This window comes from Lepisosteus platostomus, chromosome 7 (assembly GCF_059453375.1).
Source record: "Lepisosteus platostomus isolate fLepPlt1 chromosome 7, fLepPlt1.hap1, whole genome shotgun sequence".
Classification (NCBI taxonomy): domain Eukaryota; kingdom Metazoa; phylum Chordata; class Actinopteri; order Semionotiformes; family Lepisosteidae; genus Lepisosteus; species Lepisosteus platostomus.
In genome coordinates, this window is record NC_142617.1 from 14,567,630 (window position 1) to 14,593,561 (window position 25,932).

A 25,932-nucleotide genomic window follows, 5' to 3' on the forward strand; every position below is an offset into this window, starting at 1 on the left:
GTGCTTCTGCTTCGTTTAACCTTGATTGTGTGAGCTGGTAGAACTCATAATCCTGTGGTTTCCTGTATTCAGCTGTGCTTGGGGTTTTGTGTGCTTTCCCTTGCTTGTGAGTAGGTGCATTTAAACATGTTTCAATTTATCATGGATAACACGAAGTTAGTCTCCATTGAAAGTTTTGTAAAAAAAAAGTCAAAAGAACACTAGCACTGATATACACTCCTTGTTCAGGGGAATCACTGTCACCCATGGCTTTATTCGTCCAGGGGCTCTTAATGACTATATTTGAATAAATTGATCATATGAGCATTGTAATTGCCTGCAGTATAAAACCCAATGGGATGTGACTCTTCAGGATCAGGAGTGAGTGTCACTGAGATATAGTGCCTTGCAAATGTATTCATATGAAACATTTTCAGATGCTGCTGGATTTTGTATTGCAAACTCTCATGCTCAAACAGAAAATATCTAAAGACAAAATTAGTTATTTGTCAGCAGATATCTTACATTCAAAATACTGCCAAAATGCTGATTTTGGAAGTATTCAGACCCGCCACATCAGTATTTGGTAGGGCCACCTTTGCCACAAAAACAGCTTTAAAAAGCAGTCTTTTGGGGTAGGTGTCCATCACTGAAACAAGTCCCCTTGCCTGTTCTTTACTCCATGCATTTCTCTCCACTTCTAACAAGATTCCCAGTCCCTGCTGATGAGAAGAATCATCACAGCATGATGCTGCGACCACTTCACTGGGACTTCATTGTGTTTCCTGGGACATGGGCAGTGACTTTTGGCCAAACAGCTCTATCGCGGTCTCATCCACAAAACCTTTTCCCAAATCTTGTGCTCCAGATGGATTTTTGAGTAACGGCTTTTTTCTTGCACCCTCAGATGCAGGCTAGTGTTATGCTGAGCTCCTGATATACTTGAATGCACCTATACTCCAATCTCAACTGCTGAAATGTCTAGAACACTTCCACCATAAATAAGGGTTAATTAACTGCTGGTTGTTTCCTGAAAATAACAGGCAGTGATGTGGAAATTCCAGGAGCACCGAAGGTAATTTTAAAGGCTTTTGAGGGTGATTTATATTAACTTACCGTAATTTCTGGTGGTGGTTTTCTAAATGTTAAATTACTGGCTTTGACTTAAATATTTAGTTGCATTAGGATATTAAAAGTTCCATTTAAACGTGACGGTAAACAGGACAAAGTATTCACTACAGAAGATGAGAAAACAGCATAACGGTTCAATAGCGGAGTTGATCGGTTTATTCTTGTGCAGTGCAGATATTTTCTGAAATCTTGTCTGATTTGCTCTTTAACCCTGGTGTCCATATTTTGTCTCTGATAAAGACATTATACCGAGATCCTTTGTTTTTTTGCAGCTGGGTTTCACACGTGGTTCGCTCGGCATTAAAATGTAGATAAGTACCTCCTTTGGATAACCGACTTTTAATGTTTGCAAAGTGGTTTATTCATCCCGAGCACTTGCAATGTGATCGATCTTCGCAGTACTGAATTCTACTGTCCAAAGAGGTCACATGATGCAGAAAATACATTCTGACGCATCTGATGTGTAACAGCAAGGAAAACGAAACTTAAGACGTACTGGATATAATTGCAAGGAATTACATCCGATGAACCATAGCTCAGAGTGGCAATGGGCGATGATTTTGTTCGTGCATTTGACCACCTCGATTTGGGGTCGAATGGCAGACGACGCCGACGACGACGTCCTCGACCACAGATGTATATCTTGAGAGGTTTGCCAGGATCGGGAAAGTCAACTCTTGCTAGGTAACCGCGTATAAAGAAACATAACCGTGGCTATAACAGCAGTGAGTTCATGATCATTTTGTGAGAGATCCAGTCCGCGTTAACATTCTTGTCACAAGACAGGTGGCCATAATTCAGACTATTGTATTTTACATAAAGCTGATTTACTCAGTACGCAACCTAGATTGTTTTCTTTCATTCCATTAGAGGAAATAAATGTCCCTTTTTAAAAAAGTTGGAATAACAAATCTCAATTAGAGCTAAAGCTTTAAGGCGCTTTTTGGCTGTTCCCGTGTTTTTGAAATTCTAGCCTCATTGTTTCCATTTTGTTTCTGTTTAGAATGTTACATGAAGATGTTTTCCATTGTCTTTAAAAATAAGTTATTTTGGAGGTTTCTCAATTCAGCATATTATTAAATACGCTTTATTTTTCTTGTTATGTAAACTAAACTATTAATATTACCACTGTGTAATAAACTGCTTTAAGAGGTGCTATTACCAACCATTTAAAAAAAGTTTATTTCGTCGCCATTATGAGTGGAAAAGAGAACGTTTAAGTACAAGTATTACGGAGAATAAACACTTGAAAGTCCAGTTTAACTTAGTGTGTCGCAGTAAAGATTTATCGTACAGTAATATTTGCTGTTCCATCTTGTTTTCCTTTTTAAGACAAATAAAAAATACTCATGGCAATGCGTCCATATTCAGCACCGATGACTTTTTCAGAGATAGAAATGGAAAGTATAAGTTTAAGGCTCATTTACTGAAAACAGCCCACAAGTGGAATCAAAAAAGGGGTATGTTTAAAATCACAATTTTGTCAAACAAATTTGAATTATTTTACATATTTAATAGTATATAATTAAATGTTTTTATAATCTTCCTGACTTGTTTTTAAAAACTTTAAGCAAGAGAAGCTTTGGAAAATGGAGAGTCTCCTGTTATCATCGATAACACCAACATTCACCTCTGGGAAATGAAGCCATATGTTGAAATGGTAAGGAAGATTATTTTTAAATTGTAATAAAATCTAGAACAGTTGAATTATTATTTTCCTGTCATATACACCTTTTTTCAAAGGAGGAAGTTTAAAAAAAATCATGTAAAAAATTCAGTTATTATATACAGTACGTGGAGACATGATTAGTAATAACATGAAACTTGATTTGGTTGTACAGGTCAATCAGTATTAAACTAAAGTCTCTAGTGAAATACAAATTAAATTTAATAACTGCACTGCTTTTCATCTTTAAAAGGTATTGTTCCCAACAGCAAAAAAAAAAGTTAAATTCTGATATGTTTATACTTGCACGGTTTAGTTCACAAATTATGTTCTCTAGGTCCCTTTCTAGCATATTTACTCATTATTTATCTCATTGCCATGCCAATGATGGGGAAAAGAATAGCAAAACTCTTAATTAACAGGGTGTTCAGTCTGCTTTTCAAACTTGCAGATTGTTAATTGTGGCTGCTGCATCGGTGCATTTCAAACATTTTGCCTAACTTAAAAAAAACAAATTCAGAGAACTGATGGTTTAAGAATCAATCAAAATGGATTATGAAAAATTAAAAGTGTAAAAATAGTCCTCTGACAGGGGAGTTTGTGTTCAGGCAATCCTAAGTAAAATACAGTATAGTTCATCTTGACAAATCACAGAGAGTTATCCTGTGGTTACAGGGAATGCAAAGAAATAATAAAAAGCTGTGGACTTCATTATGTACAGTAACCAAGAAAATTTATCTGCACTAAGATACGAATCCAAAGTGACAGTGCAAAATGCCAAGCTGTAAAAGCAACTGTTGCAAACTATAAATCTTCAATATTACTGCAATTCAAATCAAAACCCAATGCAACTGACACCTTTTTCACGTCTGAACCACACAACACTGACATCTTTACGAAAGTGATCTAGTGACTTCTCGTCATTAGACCTAGGTATTTGTTAATAATCAGGCTGGGTAAAACTGTCACAGAAACCCAGGTGAGTACTCAGTGAGCTCCTCCCCAAATGTTATAAGATTTAGACTTTTTATTAGCTCCTATGAAGATGAGGACACAAAATGCATTAATGGTGACTCATCTTTTCTGTGCTTAGTGGTTGAGTTTGCAACAAACCGCACAAAGTATGACATGCAAAGTTCAGCCTTTTGTGACTGAATAAGTGTCTGATTGGATGCATTGTTCCACTTGGAAAAAAACAACCTACAGTAGTAAAAAATGAATGGCTGTGAATCATTTCCCTGGTAGGAGATGACACTTTAGTTTAGACAATTTTTGTCTATTGGGGAGTTTCTTGTTGTTTTTTTTAGTTTAACTATCCAGTGGCGAGCACATTCACTTTAAAGCCCAGTTCACAACATGCTAAAACCTACACATTTTGAACATTATTTTAAAATTGGTGAGATCTGTGAATTTTTTGTCTCAGTTAATTTTTAGGGACCCTTCAACTATAACCTTTTTGTAGTATGTTTTCTGTTAAAGTCTGCACAATGTCAAAGTTTAACCTATGTGGAAAGAAAGGGTTTACTTGAAATAAACTGTGGGGGGACATCATTGCAGTTTTTCATGGTAAGGGAAACGTCTTAGGGAGTGGAAGAGAAGAGACAGGATGAGCTATGTGCCAGGTGCAGGGAATAAGCATGACTCAGACTGACTTTCTTATACTGAATTTCCTGAGTGAAAGCTTGTCAAGCTCCTTAAACAGCTCGCATTGCTGGATTGCAAGATCATGCAGCTCATGCATGTTGTTAGCTGAAGTAGAGGACGATAGGTTCCACCTCATGGGCTGCCCCCATGTTTTGGTGAATTTCACTAATGTGAGCCAGACTACCAAACAATAAAGATATATATTTAAAAAGAAATACATAAAGAAGGAAAGTTCCAGCCTGGTATTGTCAAGTCCCTTCCTAAACTTTCCAAAGAGGATATATATGTTATGATGCCTACGAAACCATGATCTTTCAAGTGTTTCATAAAAATGTTACTGGTATTAATTAAGGATGGTAAAACATTTTGAATAGGTGAGATTTCCTTCAGCTTGGAGAGTGTTTCATGGTTCAATTCAAAGAGCAGTTATTTGTTTTAAGTATTATTTTCAATGTACTGTACATCTAAGTGCAGGTATGTGTATTGATTATTATGTGTATTGATCAGCATCGTCAGAAATATTATAAACAGGAGAAAAGAAAGTCTACAAATGATAAGATTTGAAAGACAGTATATGAATTGCCCAATTGCTGTATTCTAACACTGAATTAAGTGCTGAAATGGCTACATTTTAAAACACATCCAGCACACATTGGAAAAAAAATACAAGATAATTTTTTTTTTGTTCCCCATCCCTCTGCCTGGCATACAATCATCTTCTCGGTTTCACTTCCTGCCCCGTTTGACACCCCTGCAAAAACCACGGCTCATATAACATAAAACAACATAAACAACATAAAACATTGAAGAACTGTCTAGACCAGGTTACAATACATTGAACATCCTTCAGTTATTTCTAGTGCACAGTAGAGTTCTAAAAGCACAAAGGGAATATTGTCAGGTAAGGAAAATTCATGAATTGTAATGGATGGTTCATAACTTCCAAAAGTAGTGCAGTTCAGCTGGGTTACAAGGCTGTGGAAACTGCATCAGGAAAGTTTCTGTTTGAAATCACAATTCTGCATAAGTCCAAATGGGATATGGACAGTGGAAATGTTTTCTCTATTTTGGGTTTGGGTTGTCTCTATTTTCTCCATTTTGGGTGTTTCATGGTTCTATAGGTGAACAATGCCTTTGACAGTACATCTGTAATCAAGATCCTCTCTTCTTCGAACACTGCAAGAGTCACAAGAGTATGAAAGATCACCTGATTTAACTGTAAGAAAATATTTGGGTTTGAGCATGCATTATTAACTTGAACTGTGTAGTTAACAGAAGTTTTCAATGGTATCATTCCTGCACTGTGTACTGCAAACAATTATGTTTTTAAAATGCGCTGTATTTGATCCTCTTCAAGAACGGATGTATTTAAAATTAGTATTGACTTTCATAGAATTTATTTTCAGTCCAGTGTTTTAACAAAAATAAGAGATGTGCCTTATTAATGACTTAATAATCGCTGCTTTTTGTCTTCTTATCACAGGCTCTCGAGTTTGGGTATTATGTCAATTTTAAAGAACCTGAAACCAGCTGGAAGAACAACGTGTACAAATTGCAAAGGTAAAATGTAACTGACGGCTCCCTCATTCGTAAGTCGAAGGCAGTGCTTTATTAAAGTATCTTCCTTTCCCAGTAAAACCAACTACGGAGTTCCAGAGGAAACAATTCAGCGCATGAAGGATGAGTTTGAGCAAGTCTACCACATTCATGATGTACTCCAGTCAGAGAAACCTCGAAGATACTGAAATGCAGTTTGCACACAAACATCAGACAGCAGGAATCCTCCCCTGAGCTGGCTGCAGATACAAGATAGCGATACTCAAGATACCGAAGAGCCTTAATGAACCTTTCCATGAAACATTTACAAATATATTTTTAGAAAAACACAGCTGTGGATAATAGTTCTAATTTTTATCTCAGAAATGAAAGATACAGTAGGACATTTTATGGAAGAAAACAGCCTTTTATATTTCTAAACCTAATTATATTTGTGCTTACTTGCTCTATGAGAGTTTTTTTATTATACATGTCTTGATAGTCCGAATTTTCTGACATTTTTTAAATGTTTTTAATCATGGAAACATTAGTCTGTACTTAATAATAATATATTAATAATAATATAAAGCATCTAACAAAACAAATTCCATTTATTTTTATTAATGTTTTTAGGCATTATAATGTCTACCTATTGTTACCAGTGCTACTGATATAAAATACACTCTTCACAATATAAAGTGATCATTTAATGTTGTTACTTTCATTTTATCCTTGTAGTGGTATCCTGTCAGTTGTATTATTTTAATTAGCTCAGATAGCGCTGCTAATCAAACATAAATTCTGTTGAAACGTAAATGTTTGTAGGGGAATTGAACACATAATACTCAGTTCATCTGATAGTATATACAGTACTTACTATCTATACCACAGAATTATTCTACAGTTAATAATACCAAGTTATGTACACATCATGCCAACATCATGCTGACGGTCCCTTAGGGTACAAAAAGGGAGACTGTCCTCTTTCACTGAAAGGAAGTTAGCCATCATGATGTGACATTAGACAGTGACGCCTTAGTAATTACAAGAAACAAACCAATGTCTTCTTCCTGCTGTGGTTTTCAGACAGCTTGTTAATAGTATAGCTATTGCCCAATTATACAAATACAAAAAAAAAAAACAGTAGGTATCCAGTATCAGTCATATAATTAAGCTACAGAGTTTTAAGTCTTTAAAATTTCCTTTGGAAAAGCATTTCGTGTCTTAATTAAATTAGTTTCTCTAGATGTAAATCAAGGTGGATTTATGTGTTATACTGGGGACTAAGCTTCTTTAAATTCTTTTTATTTGGATTTAAGTTACAGATGGCACAGTCTAAAAGAATACGGGTGGGTTAACTGGCTTTTGTGAAAACCAGCCCAGCTGAGAGTGTGTGCAACTGTGTCTGCAGTTGACTGTCGTCCTGTCCAGGGTGTTTTCTCCCTTGTGCCCAATGCTTGCTGTGATACACATCTCTGTATTGGGTAAAGTGGTTAGAGAATGGAGCTCCAAGGAGAATTCTGACAGTCTGTCCTTATACATTTTAACGACACCACAGAAATTTTAAGTTGTCAATGTCATTCATTGTCTGTCCAGCTAGGACAGTGGTTCTCAAACTTTTTGGACCAAGTACCACCCCTAATCCAACCAAAGCATCCAAGTATCACCTACAAGTCATCATCTCATAGGAACCCCAGAAATTCTCAATGACCAACATGAGCGCACCTGCACACACACTCACACATACATATAATAAATATAATAATAAACTTTATTTGATATAGTGCCTTTAAAGGTGGCTTCTCAAAGTGTTTTACAGGAAAAAAAAACTAACAACAACTAATAAAAAAGCACCATTTCAGCGAGAGGGGTGAGCCTGTTTAGTTGAGCAAAGCAGATGTGAATTAATTTTTGATACAATTCACAACAGAGTCTAACAGATATTAAATCGTCAGGCATTTTCTTGACGGCAAAGGTCTTGCGGTGGATGTTGTAGTGCGTACATTAATTTCTGGAGAAACCTATCTAATTCGTGCAACTACACCGTTATGTCAGCTTGTCATTGCTCTAGCACCGTCTGTACAAACTCAGACGCATTTTATCCAGTCGAGGCCATTCTCTTCGATAAATTCATTCAGAAGCTGAAATATGTGCTCTTCTGTAGTTCCTGTTGGTAGCGGTTTACAGAACAGAAAGTCTTCATGGGACATGCCCTCAAACTCGTATCTAACGTAAACGAGCAAATTGGCCAAATCGACTACAGACTCATCTAATTGCAGTGAAAAACATCTGCTCATCTTAACATGCTCTATCAGTGTACTTTTGATATAATCCTTCATTTCAATAATTCTATGAATGACTGTGTCTTTCAGGGGGAGGGGGGCAGCAGGTCGAGCTGTTAAGCAGCTTTTTCTCTACACATAATACGTGTCAGCCCTTTTGCCAACGGTAAATAAGGTTCTTCAAAAATAGTGTAGCTTACCTGCTTTAGCAATACGCGTTTCCATTTTTATTTCCGTATTTACTTAAAGTTTTTATTTCATGCGCATGGGAGCGAAACACAGAGACGCTCGGCGTATTTTTCTCAAATTAGAACAGTTCTTAAATATTTTTCTGTTATCACGCTTTCGTGTGCTCACAAGATTACCTGCGTTCGTAGCACGTATTTCTATGCATTCCTGTGTTTACAACGTTGGCATTGTTCCAAAATCACGCACATTCTCCTTTCTCCCTATTTGCTGGAGATACAGTAGCTTTTTTTAAATACAATTGGTCACTTGCATCCGTAGCACGCATTCCTATAGAGTGGTATAGAATTACAGAGTATCTCTTGTGTCCACTGAAGTGTTAGCGCGCACTGTATCGTAGTACGTAGGCTGCGTATTCGACATGTATTAAAATACAAAATATGAAAACCCGTCCCGATTTTTCAGCGCACATGACACAGTTCCAGGGTCATTTGGCGTACCACTTGGCGGCACTCCACGTACCACTGCTGGTACGCGTACCACAGTTTGAGAACCACTGAGCTAGGAGATACAAATCTCTGCCACACTAACCCCAAAAGCAATTTACGGTCCTTAACCTAAACAAAGCTGCTTAATGAGGGCTGAGTTAGACTACATAAAGGCAAGTGTAAATCAATTCCTCCTTAGAACAGAAAGTATTAAATGTTCATTCATTTCTTGTCTATTCTTGAGAAAATATGTTTTGCAGATGTTTTACATTCCAATATAATACTTCTTTTACTGCTTTTATATTTAATTCTTGTCTTGATTGTACTTTACTTAATTGTTCTGTGTTTAGCAATTTGCTTTGTTTCTGTTTTTTTTTTTCTGTAGTTCTTTGAAATACTAAACTGTCCTGTCAAATGAATTAAGGTTAATTTAAATTCATCTTGTTTTGAAGAACATATTTTCTGGAATAACTGCCATCCCTGGAGTACCTAAGAAGACTGGTGCTTAATTTGAAGTTGTAGGAGTGATTTGTGCTTGTTAAGTATGCTGAAAAAAAAGCCAATAAAGATACCAGTTGATCACTAATATCTTGCTTTTGAAGTAATTTAACTCTCAATACGTTTTTTACGTTTTCCGAAAGGAAGAAAGTAAAGGTCCATTTTAAAACGTGTTTCATGAGTGCCACCTGGCCCTTTCGTTAAAAAACCCAAGATAACGTTTTGTTTCGGATTCGTTCATTCTTTTCTTGCGCTCAATTATTTTATCTTTTTTTTTCTTTAACAGCTAAGCGTTACGACAGGTCCTGTTGTAAAGAGAGAATTGCAATTTTTAGTTTTAAAAATCCTTGTAATCCTTACCCCACAATCATAAACTATAAACTACTGCGCTATGTAAATATATTGCTAACCATAAGCTGTAGCACTTAGTGCAAAAAAATTAGCTTCATCTGCTTTATTTTTAACAGCCAAATTAATCAGTAAATATAAAAAGTACAACTGTCAACCTAATGTGCATATTAATCTTTTTTTTCCACCATTAAAAACTTACAGATACACCGTTCGGTTATTATATACAGCTTTTCTTTTTTGCTTGATTTTAGGAATTTCATTTTAATAGAGATTTTAGAAATCGGTTATCTTAGATACAAATCCATTGCACGGACACAGTTAATAGTAAAGCTCAGAAAACCTTTATTAAAAATAAAATGCAAAACATGGGCTTTCAGACGTATTAAAACTGCAAGCCAGACCCAAATTTTCTGCTCGCTTTGGTACCAATCTGGTTTGCACAGTGCTTCCTCTTCTGTCTTTTCCTCCCAATTTCGTCTGCCGCACACCCTTTTATGGTATACAATTAACTCGTTTCGGTCGTCTTGTACAGACAGCATCACTGATAACATTGTCAGCTCACACTAGAAGAAGGTTTTACAGCAGAAACGTTGTTTCCTTTTTTCAGCATGGAATAAACCTACAGCATTACTTGTTCCTTTGCAAACTACGCATGCTGACGCAGCTACCCACCTGAACTATTGTCAGCTTTATGTACAGTACATCGCTTGTTTGTGAGGTACTGTTGTTAAAATAACTCGTTACTCGTCATTTATCGGTCATATTTTTATAATTCTGGCAAGATTTGGGGTTTTCTTTATTATGATAGAATTCCACTCCATAGTTATAATTTCCTTAATGTATAAACAATAATAATACAGTTGCATTTTATTTGCAGTATTGACTTTCAATCTAAATTACCTCTAAAAGTGAAACAGTGCCTAAAGCCATACACTTAAGGCAGTAAAGGCATTCACATAACTAGAGGTAAAATTGTAATTTGCAGTAGACTACACTGGCACGATTTTTTTCTCTTTCAATAGTAACGTGTATTTAACCATCATAAAAGTTGGGCCGGAAAGTTTGGTTATTTACGCACCTTAAAATCGTAACGTTAGTCACACATCTGTTAGTCACAGATTAAATAAACCTGAATAGTGTGTGCTGCAAGTTACTCCCCAAAGTGCGCGCATTGATCATGTGATATTAAAATCTTCAGCTTATAGTATAAAACATCAAGGGAAACGAAAGTTAACCGTGCCTGCTGTTCAGATAGCACAGCTGAAGATCTGCATGTCCGCTATCCGAAGACAAAGTAATGGGTGATGATATGTTGCTTAAACTTTATATTCTGAGGGGTTTGCCAGGGACATTGAAATCTCAACGTGCTGAGTAAGTAATAAAATACTGTCTTCTGTTACCCGAATGTGTATTTTTTTCTATTCTGCGTACAATTTAAACCAGGAATGCAGTGTCAGAAGCTTACTACCAATATATGGTAGTCCAGTCCTCACTCATTTAGAGCAATCATTGCACTTAGAAAAGTGGTACTATGGATTTTGAAATTTGAACAAGACGGTGGTTCTTGTTTACCGAATTAATATGTTTCCTCGCTGGGACTTAACAATTAAATGAAATACTACAGTGATGTAATTTTCATACCCTCGAAAGGTTCTGTAGTTGTAAATCTACAATTGCTTGCTATTTGTCCACTTGGCTACGAATGTGCGGTGATTCATTCATGATTCTTACATTCAAAAAACTAAATAAAATATTATACAACTTTCCTTTTTATGCATCACCATATTTAAACGTAAGCCTACTATGATGTTTTTCTTAAAAATGCATTTTAAAGGACTGTAATCTTCACATAATGCGCCATTTCCTGAAGTGCTGTTTTAATAAGAAAACTACAGTGTACATAAGAGTGCTTAGTGTTTTCTCAAATGTTTATGTATAAATGTATACAGTATGTATGTACTGTATATGACTCCTTAAATTTCTTAGAAATTTAGTATAGGATTCTAGGCTGCAGTACAGTACTTCGAAAGCTACTTCTGTGTTGATTATGTTGTCATTAGAATTAAAATTTGGGAAAATATAATTACAAATTCATTTCCTAATCAAAAAGTGATGTCATGTACAATAACTTTAGCTCTATTTGTTTATTTTTTAAATTTGTGTTTTAAAATTAAGTTCTGCCATGAGTATTTTTTATATATCTACCAGCAAATACAGTATAAAATAAAAGTCATGTTTCGAACAATATTTTGATTTTTATTGTATTTTATTTCTTAAATGTATTTACAATTCAGCGTTTCTGTGTAAAAAGGGGAAAGCTTTACATTGCTGGTGAACTAAACTCATATGCATTATATAAAGGATTCTAAATGTCTGTGTATCTTTAATGTTTTTACATCTAATGCTTGAATGAGCAGTGTACAGTAGTTATTGCTGTATTTAAGCCATTGATAAACTCTGGGGAAAGCTCTTTGAAACCTCAAATAAGGCAATGAGTATAGTAACCTCAAAAGATTGATCAGGCAGTGTGTCCAAAGACATACTGTACTGTTAGGTTAATTGGCTTCTGGGAAAAAAGTGGCCCTGGTACAGTATGTGTGTTTGCCCTGCTGTGGACTTGTGTGTCCTTTCTTTCATCCTTAGCCATGGCTTCACCCGCAACAGTACTGGTTAGAGTGGTTTGGAAGAAAGATGTATGTAATTTAAATGATTTTCTTTTATCAGACAATTAAAGGGTGAGAATGGAAAGGTACTGAGCAGTGATGACTACTTCAAGAGAAATGGAAAATTTGACTACAATGAACAAGATCAGGACAAGGCACACCGGGAGAATGAGAAAAAAGGTATACGTAAACGTTTGCTGGAATTTTAAAACATTTATAGAATTGGAACATCTTTGCTAGTGTAAAACGCAGTCTTTAATTGTGGTCTTACATTTTTTTCAAATAAACAGCATGGAAAGCCATGAAAAGAGGGATATCCCCTGTAATCATTGACAACACCAACGTCCGCCTGTGGTATATGAAGTCATATGTTGAAATGGTAAGGAAGACTGATGAAAAAGAGAGTTCTGAAGTGTAATTGTGTGAATACACTTGACATTTTCTAGTCTGTTCTTTTTTTTAAGCAGAGTTTTTAAACAATGAAAACAGATGGAATGCAGCTGAAGTATTTTTGTGTTTTTGAAATGAAAATGGAACACAAGCAGTGGCGATTATTAAGGAGCCCGTAAAGGTTTATTCCATGCTGAAAAGAGACGAAAAGAAACCTTTCCGCTGTGGAGCCTTCTTCGGGTGTGGCAATTGTTAGGCAGTTCTTTGGCTTCTCAAGGGGATTTCCGATGTCTGATATCGATAAAAAAAAGAACCGGAAGTCAGACATTTTCAGTCTGCATTTTGTATTACTGAACTGGTTGAAAAACACATTTTAACCATAACTGATTCAACTCCATAACATAATTTTACAGATCTGTGCTAAGCTGGTCAGAATAAATAACCTAGTTTTACAATGACACAGCAGTATTCTCTGCATGACACCCAGGAAAATTTTTTAGAGGATTAAAACTTGCCTAGCTTGACTTAGACACATCATGAAGGATGAACCAAACAGCTTTTCATTCAGTCCAGTTAGTGGCAGGACTAGTAATTGTTACTCACTTAACTAGGAAAATGTTTCATACAGGGGCATCTTTAAAACACCTTCAAGGTGTGCTGTCATCATAGTATGTATTTTGTAAATAAAATTCAAAGGGTACAGATAAGGTCAACCCAGAGTTCCGCTTCAGAGTTCTTATCGAAACAAAGTCACAACTGGAAGTGATTAAGGAGCTCAAATGGCAGTTAAATCACTAATTTTTGATTTAATAAAAATGGGACTTTTTTAATTACACTGGAGTTTTTAAAGGCTGTATCGTGAGGGGCAGATACATATTTTTCTCTTACATTTTTAAAATCCGGTGTACAGATAAAAGCTGAAGACTTGCAGGTACACCAGGGATAGCACTCTTTTATTGTTCAGCATGTGTTTTGGAAGGGTGCGAACTTTAAGGTATTTTATTGTCTGTTAAAGTAAGGCCTGAACGGAAAACAATTATGCAATAAACATTGGTAATGACTCATCTGACAATCCTCAGAGAAACTAGTAAAAATTACCTCACAATAGTTTTTAAAAATCTGTATGACTCATAAAACGTCTCTGAAAATGTACAGGCAGTATGTTGACCAAGCAGGTGCCCAGAAAAAAATAAGCCCTGGTTACCTAAGATTCTGTGGTGGAAGATGATGCTGTTTTCTTATTGAGGTTTGTCCATAGAATACTCAACAAATAGAGCAGTGACTTGTTTAAGAGGCAAGGAAAATGTATCAGTGCTCAGTACTTTTCTGTCAGCACCTCAATACCTGTCTGAACTTTTATCGCCCTACTCCCCACCTCGGAACCTCCTTACTGTCCCCCAAGCCCGTCTACATTGTATGGGCGACAGGGCCTTCTCCTGCTATGCCCCCAAGCTCTGGAACTCTTTGCCCAAGGATATTAGAGAGTCACCTTCTCTAAACTCCTTCAAATCTAGACTCAAAACCTTCTTCTTCAGAAAAGCCTTTACTTAACTGGTTCCACTCTTCACCCCTCTGCTCTTCTTAATACCACCTTCCATGGTCTCCTCTATTGTTATTGGTGTATTGTTGTAATTATAATTGTGTCCTATCTTGTGAAATCCTCTTAATTATTGTTGTAGTCTTCTTATTTATTGTTATTGTCATCCTGTAAAGCGCTTTGAGAAGTCACCTTTAAAGGCGCTATATAAAATAAAGTTTATTATTATTATTATTATTATTATTATTATTATTATTATTATTATTAATTGGTACTGAGTACAATTTGCATTTTTACTGTACTACCTGGTTGATCGAAGGAGTGCCTGAATTAATCTTTGGAGATTCTTAAAACAAGTCTGTGCTTGCTAAAGCTTCTGTGGTGGGAGATTATATACTACTTCCATCATATTGTCCCATCAATTACACTTTCTTAATACTTTAGAGCTTCTTCTCCAGATGTGAAACAACATGAGGTACTCAAACATTGCATTTCTTTGTATAGGCTTAATACCTTACTTTTAAGATGGAATGTGCTGTAGGGCTTCCATGGCCTAATAACAGTATTGATATACAAAAATAATCTAAGGTTTTCTGTATTTTTTTTTATTGCAGGCTGATGAGTTGCATTATACAATCGAGATCTTCGAACAAAAAGACAACAAAAAATGTAGTATTGAGGAATTATACAGGTACAAAATAATCTGTCTTTGCTTCTCAGTTTCTCATTCCTCTGTGAAAAATATCTGTATTTCCTACCAAAATTACAAATTAACTTTGTACTGGTATTTTCCACCTGTGCTTTTATGTCGGAGGAATATTCTAGGAGGATATCTTGTTATTACAGATCAAGATTATTACAAAACTAATCTGGCTAGTTTGGAACATTATACTTGAGTCTATACAATATTGGAAACATACAATTCTCAGCAAAACAAGAAGAGAATACCTCTCAAAGTAGGAATGTCCACTTGTACCTGTAATTACAGCTTCAGCACATAACAGCATCAATTCCACAGCTGTCTGAGGCTACACATCCAGCAGTAGGTAACACAGCTATGTATCAAATACGATAGCAGTGAACTCCATCAGATGCAGAAGCAGTTTACTGAGAACGACATCTGTAACCTTTAATTCTGTAACATTAAAACTATTTGAAGTGACACAATAATTATTATTAACTGCTTTAATAATTAGGTTTTGCCTTTACTAATACACTAGTTGCTAATACATGCAACTACACTAATACACTAATACAGCAGCCATATCACCCTGCAACTCACAACTGGCAACCCACTGAAGCTAAGCAGGCATGAGCCTGGTCAGTACCTGGATGGGAGACCTCCTTGGAAAAACTAAGGTTGCTGCTGGAAGAGGCATTAGTGGGGCCAGCAGGGGGCGCTAACCCTGTGGCTCATGTGGGTCCTAATGCCCCAGTGTAGTGACGGGGACATTATACTGTAAACAGGCGCCGTCCTTCGGATGAGACGTAAAACCGAGGTCCTGACTCTCTGTGGTCATTAAAAATCCCAGGGTGTTTCTCGAAAAGAGTAGGGGTGTACCCCGGTGTCCTGGCCGAATTTCCCATTGGCCCTTACCAATCATGGCCTCCTAATAATCCCCCTCAGTGGGTTTTCACCCGGAGGTCAATGGCTTTTGGTTGATGGCTGATGGTTGATGGCTTTGTAGCCATCAACAAATCTCCATGGATCAGGTGATGCCTACTTCCCCGCTATTCAGAATATAAGCAATAGGAACATACCAAGCTCTCTCATTTGCACACCTCTTAAAGGAATAGGTTGCATTCACCTTGTGCTTGGGTTCAATGCTTATAGCGTAAAATAGTTACCAATGAGAGTTTATTGTAACTTTATGCCTTTCGCCTCGAATTAGGATTCGAGTTTATTAACACTGTTCTATATTTTAGCAACTTGCACTTTTCTAATTGTTTATTTTCAGCTATCTTCTCATCTCTTTCCATAAGCCTTTGTTTGTATTCATGTTATTTCTAATGAACTCACCCTTTTTAATCAACAGAAGCAGTTCTGATTTGAATTCACGCAGATCATCCTCACCGCTATCTTGAATTTGGGTCGTTAAGCATTGTGTTAATTATCACATTAATCTGGCCATGTTTTCAGAGGACATGGTCGTATAAGGGTTGGTGTGGTGATTATCACTAGATCACAACACCTGTTTTATACCTGCTCTTGGTATTTCAGAATCCAGGGACATGTGCTTTGGGTCTTGTGGTCAAAAAGTGATTACAAAAGGATCTCAGGTTTAGTCACATGTGCTATTCTCTCAGAATATGTACATGATCCACTGGAGGTTCAGGTTACCCTCCAAAACCAAATAATTCACAAGGTAAACTAAAATATTTTGACCTCTCTAGCCCAGATAAAGAATACATTGTTTTTCCCTTACTAGGTCATGGAACCTTCTTTTAATATGCAATGTTGTGATTTATTTCAACTTTTCCTGTAAAAAACAACAACAATATTGCATTGTTTGAATTTTTGTATTATAGCTCCCAAGATACAAGGTTGGCAGCATCCAAAACCTTTTACAAAGCGCAGCTTTAAACCTTTGCTAAATATTGATGCCTTAATTACCCTGCAGAGCTCTCATCATAGGCAAACAGGTATACAAATTTTAATGTATGTGGGCATTACACACCAGACGTTTTCTCATCAAAGGCATAATGTTGAATTTTCTTATCAATGTTGTCATAAGAGTGGCGGGACAATGGCAGTGGTTAACACTGCTCTGTCGAAGAGCTGGGACCCTGAGTTTGACTCCTCTGGTGCTATCTGTGTGATTTTTGTACAGTAGGTTCTCCCCATGTTCACACTGGTTTCCTCTAGGTGCTCTGGTTCCTTTCCACAATCCAAAGACATACTGGTATGTTAATTGGCTTCTGGGAAAATTGGTCCTATTGTTAGTGTGTGCCCTGTAATGGACTTGTCTGCCATCCAAGGCACATTATATCTTGTCCTGTGCCTGTTGATGGCTGGGATAGGCTCTGGGTCCCCAGCTCTCCCCTGAACCTGTATTGGATAAAGTGGTTATAAAATGGATGGATGCTGTCATATAGTTGAAATAAAGTCATAGCTATTGATTGTTCCTCACTCTGTGTACTGTTACATTTCAACAGGAGTGTTGACATCCTCTGGATAAGTGATTCAGCTTAAACTAAAACTATCCGAAGACACGAGGTACCTGTTAATCACAGGAGCATGCCCTGAGGCTACCCAGCCAAACTCCACCTGCTATTTCCAATGCCAGGAATAGAGAATATAGAAGTTCCAAACTTTGCATAATTGGGAAATGGGGTCTTGCTGTGTGCTGTGCATTATATGTACTGCATTGTGTGCTCTTGCATTTGTTTTGATGGTGGGGTCTTAACAGACCCAAATTCAATTAGCACAGATTAATGCCCACTTCCGTTGAGATAATTAGTTCCACAATTACATGAATTGGAAATGCATGGGTGGCTGCAAGTAGTTTAAACTAGATTTATTGCCCTTTTTTAATATATATATATATATCCTTAATAGGAGAACAGGAGGCACTATACCAATGGATAAGCTGCAGACAATGCGGGATACTTTTGAGAAATATGAAACTGTGGATGATATACGAAATGCGAAGGAGCCCTGGAGGTATTTAAATTCATTTCAGAAATAAATATCTTGCACTAGACACACTGTAGATATGCTAACAATTTGTAATGTATGTTTGCGTAGACTATATCTGAATTTGGATATATTATCCTGAATAATAGGAATTGAATATTATTGTTTCAGGTATCAACATTTGGAATAATCTAAACTGAAATTGATTTTATTTATGTTGACAGGTGAAGGATCACATCTTTAAAAATATATAATTTTTCCATATCTGCTTAACTTATAGATGATGTTCCGCTAATGCTGTTTTTATCTAGATGGCTAATGTCTAATTTTTTTGGACAACAGATCAAACGGTTTTCCCATGTTCTGTCTTCAGCAGCAGACACAATCCAAATAATTACTGGACAAGATTATTTTTTCATGATAAATATTTTGGGCAAACTGATAAAGCATAGTAGAAGAAAAAAAAACAATACATTGGAAGATTAGAGTTTTTAAGAAAAATCTTTCCGTGAAATGTCATAGTACTAAATATGTATATGGGTAATAGATACGCAGCAGACCATGCTACTGACCAGGCTGACAATAGCTTTGAGTAGAACTGAAACTGACAGAATTGTTTTAAAGAAAGGTACATCTCAAAGGAGTTTGAACCAGAAATAGCCCAGAACTAGGAAATATAATTGACAAGAAAAAAAGACTGAATTTGACAAAAAAATGTAGGCATGTCAGACACACTTTCCTGTTTCAGCTCCTGTGGCAGTTCCATGTCCAATTAAATTGTAACAAAATCCTCATTGATAGATTCAATGATACATAGTAGCTGTTGTAAAAGACCATGTTAAATTATCTTCCCTTACTCTTTAAGAGGGAGGGGGTTGGGCACACAATATGTACTGTATACCTGACCATTTACTCTTATTCAAAGATTTTATTTCCCGTTTAGTCTGTCCTAGTCTCTTACTCCCTCTGCAATAAAAAATGTCGCATCTAAATCAAAAGAGTTAGAAAAAAATGTGTTGGCATTATCGTTATCTGATGGGCATAATCTAAAATGGAGCAAACACAGGTTAAATCCACGCTGGAAAGTAGGAAGAAGAAACACATCTTTTGGCAATTGAACCTTCTTCAGGTTCTTGCTATCACAAGAAGCATGCAAAGGCTTGACAGCTGAAATGCTATGTTTCTTCTTTCAGTGTGGGATTAACCTTTAATATGTGCTTTGCAGCCCAGTACACAAAACACAGCTTCTGAACCAAACCTAATCTAAAATGAAATTGGCTGACACATATGTAAATCTGGTTCTAACTTTTCACATCTGAACTGATTGAAACATTAAACCTTTATCATTGCCTTGCATTGATTAAAACCTGAAGTCCATTAGGATAAGTGCATTTCTAAAATGTATTCTATGCCTTTCATTCAACCCATAGCTGTACAGTACATGTGTTTGTTGTGTGCCTCAAATACATTCTTGTGGAAAGTTTTCTGACATTGCCTTAGGTATAAAGAAAAAAAAATACGAACTAATTTTGAGATGATATATTCATTCGCATATATCACTCTTGCACATGAATATTTCTGCCACCTGGAAATCAGTGAATGGGGAGGCTATGACTGATGGTTTTCTTGATGTCCACTGGAACATTAAATTTGCAATCCAATGACAGAGACCACATCCCGAAGCTCTATCTCATGAGGGGTGTTCCAGGATCAGGAAGAGCAGCTCTAGCAGGGTAAGATCTTAAGATCTTAAATCTTAAAATGTGATGAACATCCACCTACCCACATGCATGCACATGTATGCTAAACATGGTTCTAACTCCTCATGTCTAAACTAATTGAAACATTTAAGCCTTATCAGTGTCCTTTGTTGATTAAATCCTGATGTCTACTAGGATATATGCTTTCTAAAATCTATTCTGTGCTTTTCTGCTGATACAGTGTTATGGTTAGAATACGTTCACTAGAATGTATCAGAGCTTATGTATCAGATGTTAGCTGCAGTGGTGACTTGTTCATATTGTTACATTCAAAGATTTTATCTTTGATAAACAGGAACCTTCAGATAAACGTGTTTAGTGAATTTTCACATTGTATTCTAAGAAAACTGTAGTGAGCAATCATGCTGGTAACCATGAAATTTATAGTTTATAGTATAGCAGTTATGTAAAATATATATTACTTAATGTAAGGAGAAAGTTTTAGGGTTTACATAAACAGACTTAAGAAATTTTATTTTAATTCCTAATTCTATGATAGATGTGCTGTTTCCAGTCTGTACCAGCCTGGTTTCTGTGCTATTTAACTTATCCATTTTGTAAATATGCAGTCCAGTTATTAACATTTTTTAAATAGTACTGAAAACATACAATTATTGCTTTAGTTATTTAACAGTAACATTGAATGTTATCCTATTAATATAATTATATATAATTAATATATGTAGAAAATGGTCATGTTGTTAAGAAACATAGGATCAAAAGGACACATGAAACCTGGATTAATGTTTTAATTTGATTTTTAATTTTAACAAGACTGGTATAAAGTATAAAAAGACTGGTAAATATGTTACACAATGAAAGGACTAGTTGCAAAGAGCCTGCGATGTTTCTCATCTTGGAGGATCCTAAGAAATCAGCTTCAACCATTTGGCTGGGCAATTTGTTCCTGCCTTGCACAAGCCAATAAATAATTTAAATGTGCTTTGTTTAATTTTATCTTTATTCTTCTGTCAGGAAGATAAAGAAAAAGATTGGTGGAGTTATAATCAACACTCGCACGTATTTCACCGGCAGAGATGGAGTCTATCGCTTTCGTCCTGATTTATTGCCAAAAGCACACGAATGGATTATAAGAAGAGGTAGTATTACTCTAATGGAACAAGTAATAGGTTTATTCCATGCTGAAAAGAGAAGAAAGAAAACACAACGTTTTGGCCTTGGAGCCTTCTTCAGGTGTCAAGAAGGTGTCATCTGAAGAAGGCTCCACTGCCGAAACGTTGTGTTTTCTTTCTTCTCTTTACAGCAGGGAATAAACCTATTACTTGTTCCTTTGCAGCTTACGCATGCTGATGCAGCTACCCACCTGTATTACTCTAATGCCTACCAAAGTTTTTTGTTTATTAACTTAAATTTTTATTTAATGGAATAATTTTATGATGTTATTTTCAATTCAAACAAAGGACCGTCTGGCTTGTACTTTAGAGGTAATGTGAATTTCTTCGTTAGAATAGTAGGATTTTATACAGATAAAACCCTGCCATACTGTATTTCTAAAGTAGCGTGCAAGATCAATGTGGATTGAAGTTTTTTTAAAGTGTTAAAACCTTTACAGCTGAAAAAGCCATGAAGGATGGAATTTCACCAGTTATCATTGATACCACCAATGTCCTTCTCTGGCACATGAAACCATATGTTCAAATGGTAAGTGAGAGTGATTTAAAAATATTGTGTCATTATCAGAACATATTTATAGCCAAACAACAAATAATGTACACAATGTGGTCATATAAATTTTCTTTCTAGCCTACAGTATGATGTCATTTTATTAAATAGAACTTTTTGTAAAATAGGTCATCAGGGGAGAAAGTTGTGCAGCTCATTTATGTAGCAGCACAACTGAAAATGTCTCAGCATTACTAAGTAATCACCCTTTGTTGTATAGAACCTAGCCCATTTATCCTTTAGCACTGACAGACTTGGGAACAGTGTATCAAGTCTCTCAGGACCAGTATGTACCATGCAGAATGGATGGTCTAACTGTTCGAACCCACAAGGGGTAGTGCTGGCCTTGTCAGTTCTGGCCTTTTGAGGTGGAATGTTGTCAAGTAGCAGCAGACACCGGTGGATCAATACTTCAATTTTTTGGGCAGATGACCTTACAGAGTTGGACCATCAGGTTGACCCAATATTGAAATATTAATCAGTTGGCACTACCACTTTGAATCCCAGACTATTGGCTGTTATTATAGCAGTTGTGGCTGAGGTGTGAAGCCTCTTTCAAGGATGGATTTTGCTGGGTGCTCACGCTGTGTTCTTGAATTAGTCTTGACCTTGTGTTCCCAGTGGTGAGCCCATGTTAGACAGTCTCTGATGGATCAGTGTTGAAGGGCTCCACCTCTTCTGTGTACTCCACTGGTGTGGGGGCATGCTTCAACTTCAGGATAATTTAGGATTATTCTATTCTAGACACCCAGTACTGTGTAGGGTGTGTTGTTGTTGTTTTATTTTCAGTCCTCTAATTAACACCGCCAGATTTGTATTTTGTTGTGTGTTGTAAATTGTTTTAATTTATTTTAATTGAGCAAAGCATACCAATCTGTATTCTATTTTGTTTTGTTTAGTTACACTGATGATCATGCTTTGTTGTAGTTTTGCCTTTTCTGATTCATCCTGTTTGATCTTGTTATGAAAGTTGTCTTGAATTATAAACAATTCTTGTTTTATTTCAGTTGTGGTTAATGGCATTACTTAGTGTGATCTATTTGGTTCATTTTATTTGTGTTTAATCTAAATGTTACGACTTAAAATACAGAAGAAGCTGTGTTGCTGATTATTTCTTATTGATATTTTCTTCCAGGCTCTTCAGTATTATTATAAAGTCATTTTTAAAGAACCGGAAGGCAACAGTGAGCAGGATGCTACGGAATTGTACAGGTAGATTAACTGCACAAATTATCTTCTAATTTACCTAATTTAAGAGGTTCCAGATCTAAAATAAAGAAAGCTGATATGGCTTTCTATGAATTTGATTTTGAATCATATGAATTTGATGCTGTTCACTTGAGTGATTCATAATGCAGAAAACCTAATCTTTCTAAACATTTCTTGCATTGATTGGCAATTTACACTGGCCTTCTTTAACATAACATGTGGGGCTTCTGAGTGGCTTGACTGTTGTAGGTTGTTATAGATATATTATAATTAATTATAGATATAATTAATATTAATGAAGTCCAAGATATCCTAAAATGCTTTGCATGCAGAAGGGGGGCCATTTATCCCTCCTATATTGCAGCACCCATTATGCGCCAGCTGTCCCACTACACAGCAGATCAAGTGAATTAATGGAGGAGATGTAGTTAGGCCAGATTGAACAAACTTTAATTGGGATGCAGTCAGAATATTAAGGCTAACACCCCTGCTTGTCATGGGATCCTTAATGGGAACATGTAGCCAAGATTTCTGGCTTGTCTGAAAGACAGCATCTACTCAAGCTGTGTCCCCAGTCACCATTCTGGTGCATTCGTTTGGACGTTCTCATCCAAGAGTGCCACCTACACCAGTTAGAGCAACAACCTCATTTTCCTTAGAAGTCTCCTGTCCCAGTACCAGGAACATTCTGCTCCTCCCATCCAAATTATAGTTACTCAGCAACCAATCACAGTAATGAACAGTCTCTTATTTTGCTAAAATTGATGAAACACCAGAATTTCCAGTACCAGTATTGCTTTCGTATAAGCTCTTTCCTCCTTGTTTGTACCAGTGTGCTGCTTTTCTTCAGAATCACTCTTGGTACAAAAGCCTTCCACTACAGAGATAGTGATGGACTTTGTCATTGCTGCCAGGTTATCAAAGTCAGGCCTGAGGGTCATGCTGTCTTATTTCCTGGTTTAATATTGCTTATGTAGGTCAACTGCATGTATCGTTGACTTAGAAAGCAGAGAACGCCTTGAACGGAATCAGATATGTCTTTGTGTTGAACATTATCCATCTTCTGCACTCCAGCTTCAATGCATTTGTGTTTGTGCACGTGAGAGGCAGTGGGTGTGCCAGGATACTTGGAAATCATGCTGGTTTTGTGAAGCATTTCAATTTTTCATTGAAACAGAAGATCCGGCTGCAGAGTGCCAGAAAGGGTAATAGGGAACATGGTGGAGAAGTTCAAAATGGTCAGATCACAATGGCAAGTGCTGAATTCCGAGGAGCCCTGGAAATGTCAGGATTGAAATCCGATTAAAAACCTTCAGTATAGCAGCAAGGCTTTGCCACGCTGTCCTCTGGCTAATGTGTTAGATGCTGGATGTTTTTAATACATCGGCACAGAAAAGTACAATTTTGAATATTTCTTTCTTCAGATTATGCTAAATATAACAACTTTGAGTATTTGCAGTATTTGCAATGGGTTTTAAGTGTGGAAATGAAAGGGAGTTTTAATTATGCAGGTAAAGTTTTGTTCTTTTACACAAACAAAAAACATAGAAGATAATCTGATTTCTGATGTTCTTGAAATAAGTTTCACTATAATTCTTAGGCATTACAAATCTGATGCATAGAAAACAGTTTGGTAGATTTTATTTTTTGTAGTAGACTGGAAGGCTAACAGGTGTAAACTAAACTTGAGATACTGTCCTGTTCTGAGTTGTTGCCTGTTTCAATATGTCAGATCTACCATTGGAAATTCTAATTATTTTTAAAAAAGTATTTTTTTATTATTTATTACAGCTGTGATATAAAAGAACATTCTAATGTAGAAGCATTTGGTTAATTTCAGTAATATGTGAAAGACTTTTCTCATTCCAATACATTGATTTTTCCTTTTAGGTTATATATTTTTCAACTGTTTTTAGTCTGCAGGAGCTACCAGTATTAACCCATTTATTCATGTTTTATATTGCATTTTTGTACTCTTGGAATATTTTGACCAGTTTGTTACTGTTAAATAAAGTCCTACTTAAAAAAAATGATCAATTCTTTTGATTAATTATTTTAAAATACAATAATTTCAAGAATTCTAAGATTAAATACACCATTAATACTTGAGTTTTGTTGTTTGTTTTGTGTTTCTGAAATGTTTAAGTAATGTTTATTGCACAGTAAAATAATAATAAACTTTTTTATGTACTTCCTATAAAAGTAGCATGTCAAAGAGCTGTGCACTAGGTGTAAAAAAAAAGTTATAAAGACACCAATTTACAAAGTGAACACATATTAGAAACACAGGAAGTTAGAAGTGCTGAACTAGAAACATGGTCATTAGAAAATGGTGAAGACACAGACTCTCAAGTAAGCCTTTCTGAAAACCTGTTTATTGCAGTCAGTGGCATAATAAACCCTAAATTGCATAAATAAATAAAAAAGATTTTTATTAATGAATGGAAGTACAGTAGCTCACACTGTTTTAAAAGTTTTAAGTATTTAAGTATTTTACCAATGTACATAAATACATCACGTTATTTTAATGTATGATTCTGATTCCAGAGTCATTCTGTTCCACGGATAAAAAAAAATAATCTTGTAACATTTTCACAAGTACATTCTTGCACTGCGTCTTTCGGGCGAGACGTTAAACCGAGGTCCTGATTCTCAGTGGTCATTAAAGATCCCCGAGCATTTCTCGTTAAGAGTAGGGAGTTATCCCGGTGTCCGGGCCAAATTCCCCCCCTCGGCCTTTACCGTGGCCTCCAAATTGTCCCCCTGTATGATTGGCTTGCACCTGCCCTGCGATGGACTGGTGCCCCGTCCAGGCTGCCTTGCGCTCGTTCCTTGCCGGGTAGGCTCTGGCTTCCCGCGACACTGTATGGTATAAAGCGGTTTTGACAAATGACATGAGACGACATTTTTGTAATTTCTTGAAGGCAAATATTTTATACGTTTTTCTTGTTTTGTCCAGGGATTTATTTTCGAACGTAATAATATTTAAACCGCCGGTCAAAACCGAAGCAAACCTAAATCTATTCAGATGCATCAAAGGCAGTTTACTGCCACATGAATCCAGGAGAAAGTTGGAAAGCAGAGCACAGGAAGTAAAGGCTGCCTGTGTCCTAAAGAAAAGGTTGAAGAGGTTCCTGCAAATTAAGAGCCAATACAAACCAATGTTTTAAAACAGGAGCAATGACATGAAATAGTCCCAGGCTTTCAAAGGTTTGATAAATCACTTTTTAAAAACGCATTGACATTAAAGTTTATATTTTAAAATGAACACAGCCTTTTCGCTTTTGAGAAT

The 25,932-nt window shown here is 36.2% G+C and overlaps 1 protein-coding gene across 1 annotated transcript; it reads left to right on the plus strand.

Moving 5' to 3' along the window:
• The first annotated feature begins 1,472 nt into the window (after window positions 1-1,472).
• On the plus strand, window positions 1,473-24,688 carry LOC148658353 (uncharacterized). The gene is made up of 13 exons (XM_088639420.1): window positions 1,473-1,794; window positions 2,443-2,570; window positions 2,682-2,770; window positions 5,904-5,980; window positions 12,486-12,604; window positions 12,715-12,803; window positions 14,966-15,042; window positions 17,911-18,015; window positions 19,656-19,721; window positions 20,724-20,848; window positions 21,322-21,410; window positions 22,567-22,643; window positions 23,818-24,688. The coding sequence occupies exons 1-13, from the start codon at window positions 1,658-1,660 to the stop codon at window positions 23,933-23,935; spliced, it is 1,296 nt and encodes a 431-aa protein (XP_088495546.1). The 5' UTR covers window positions 1,473-1,657; the 3' UTR covers window positions 23,936-24,688.
• The last annotated feature ends 1,244 nt before the right edge of the window (window positions 24,689-25,932 follow it).

Bases quoted from the DNA above. Each gene is read 5' to 3' on its own strand.
- LOC148658353 (XM_088639420.1), top strand. From the start codon at position 1,658: ATGGGCGATGATTTTGTTCGTGCATTTGACCACCTCGATTTGGGGTCG. The intron at 2,571-2,681 runs GTATGTTTAAAA...AAAAACTTTAAG, and splicing joins CAAGTGGAATCAAAAAAGGG to CAAGAGAAGCTTTGGAAAAT. The intron at 5,981-12,485 runs GTAAAATGTAAC...TTCTTTTATCAG, and splicing joins AACGTGTACAAATTGCAAAG to ACAATTAAAGGGTGAGAATG.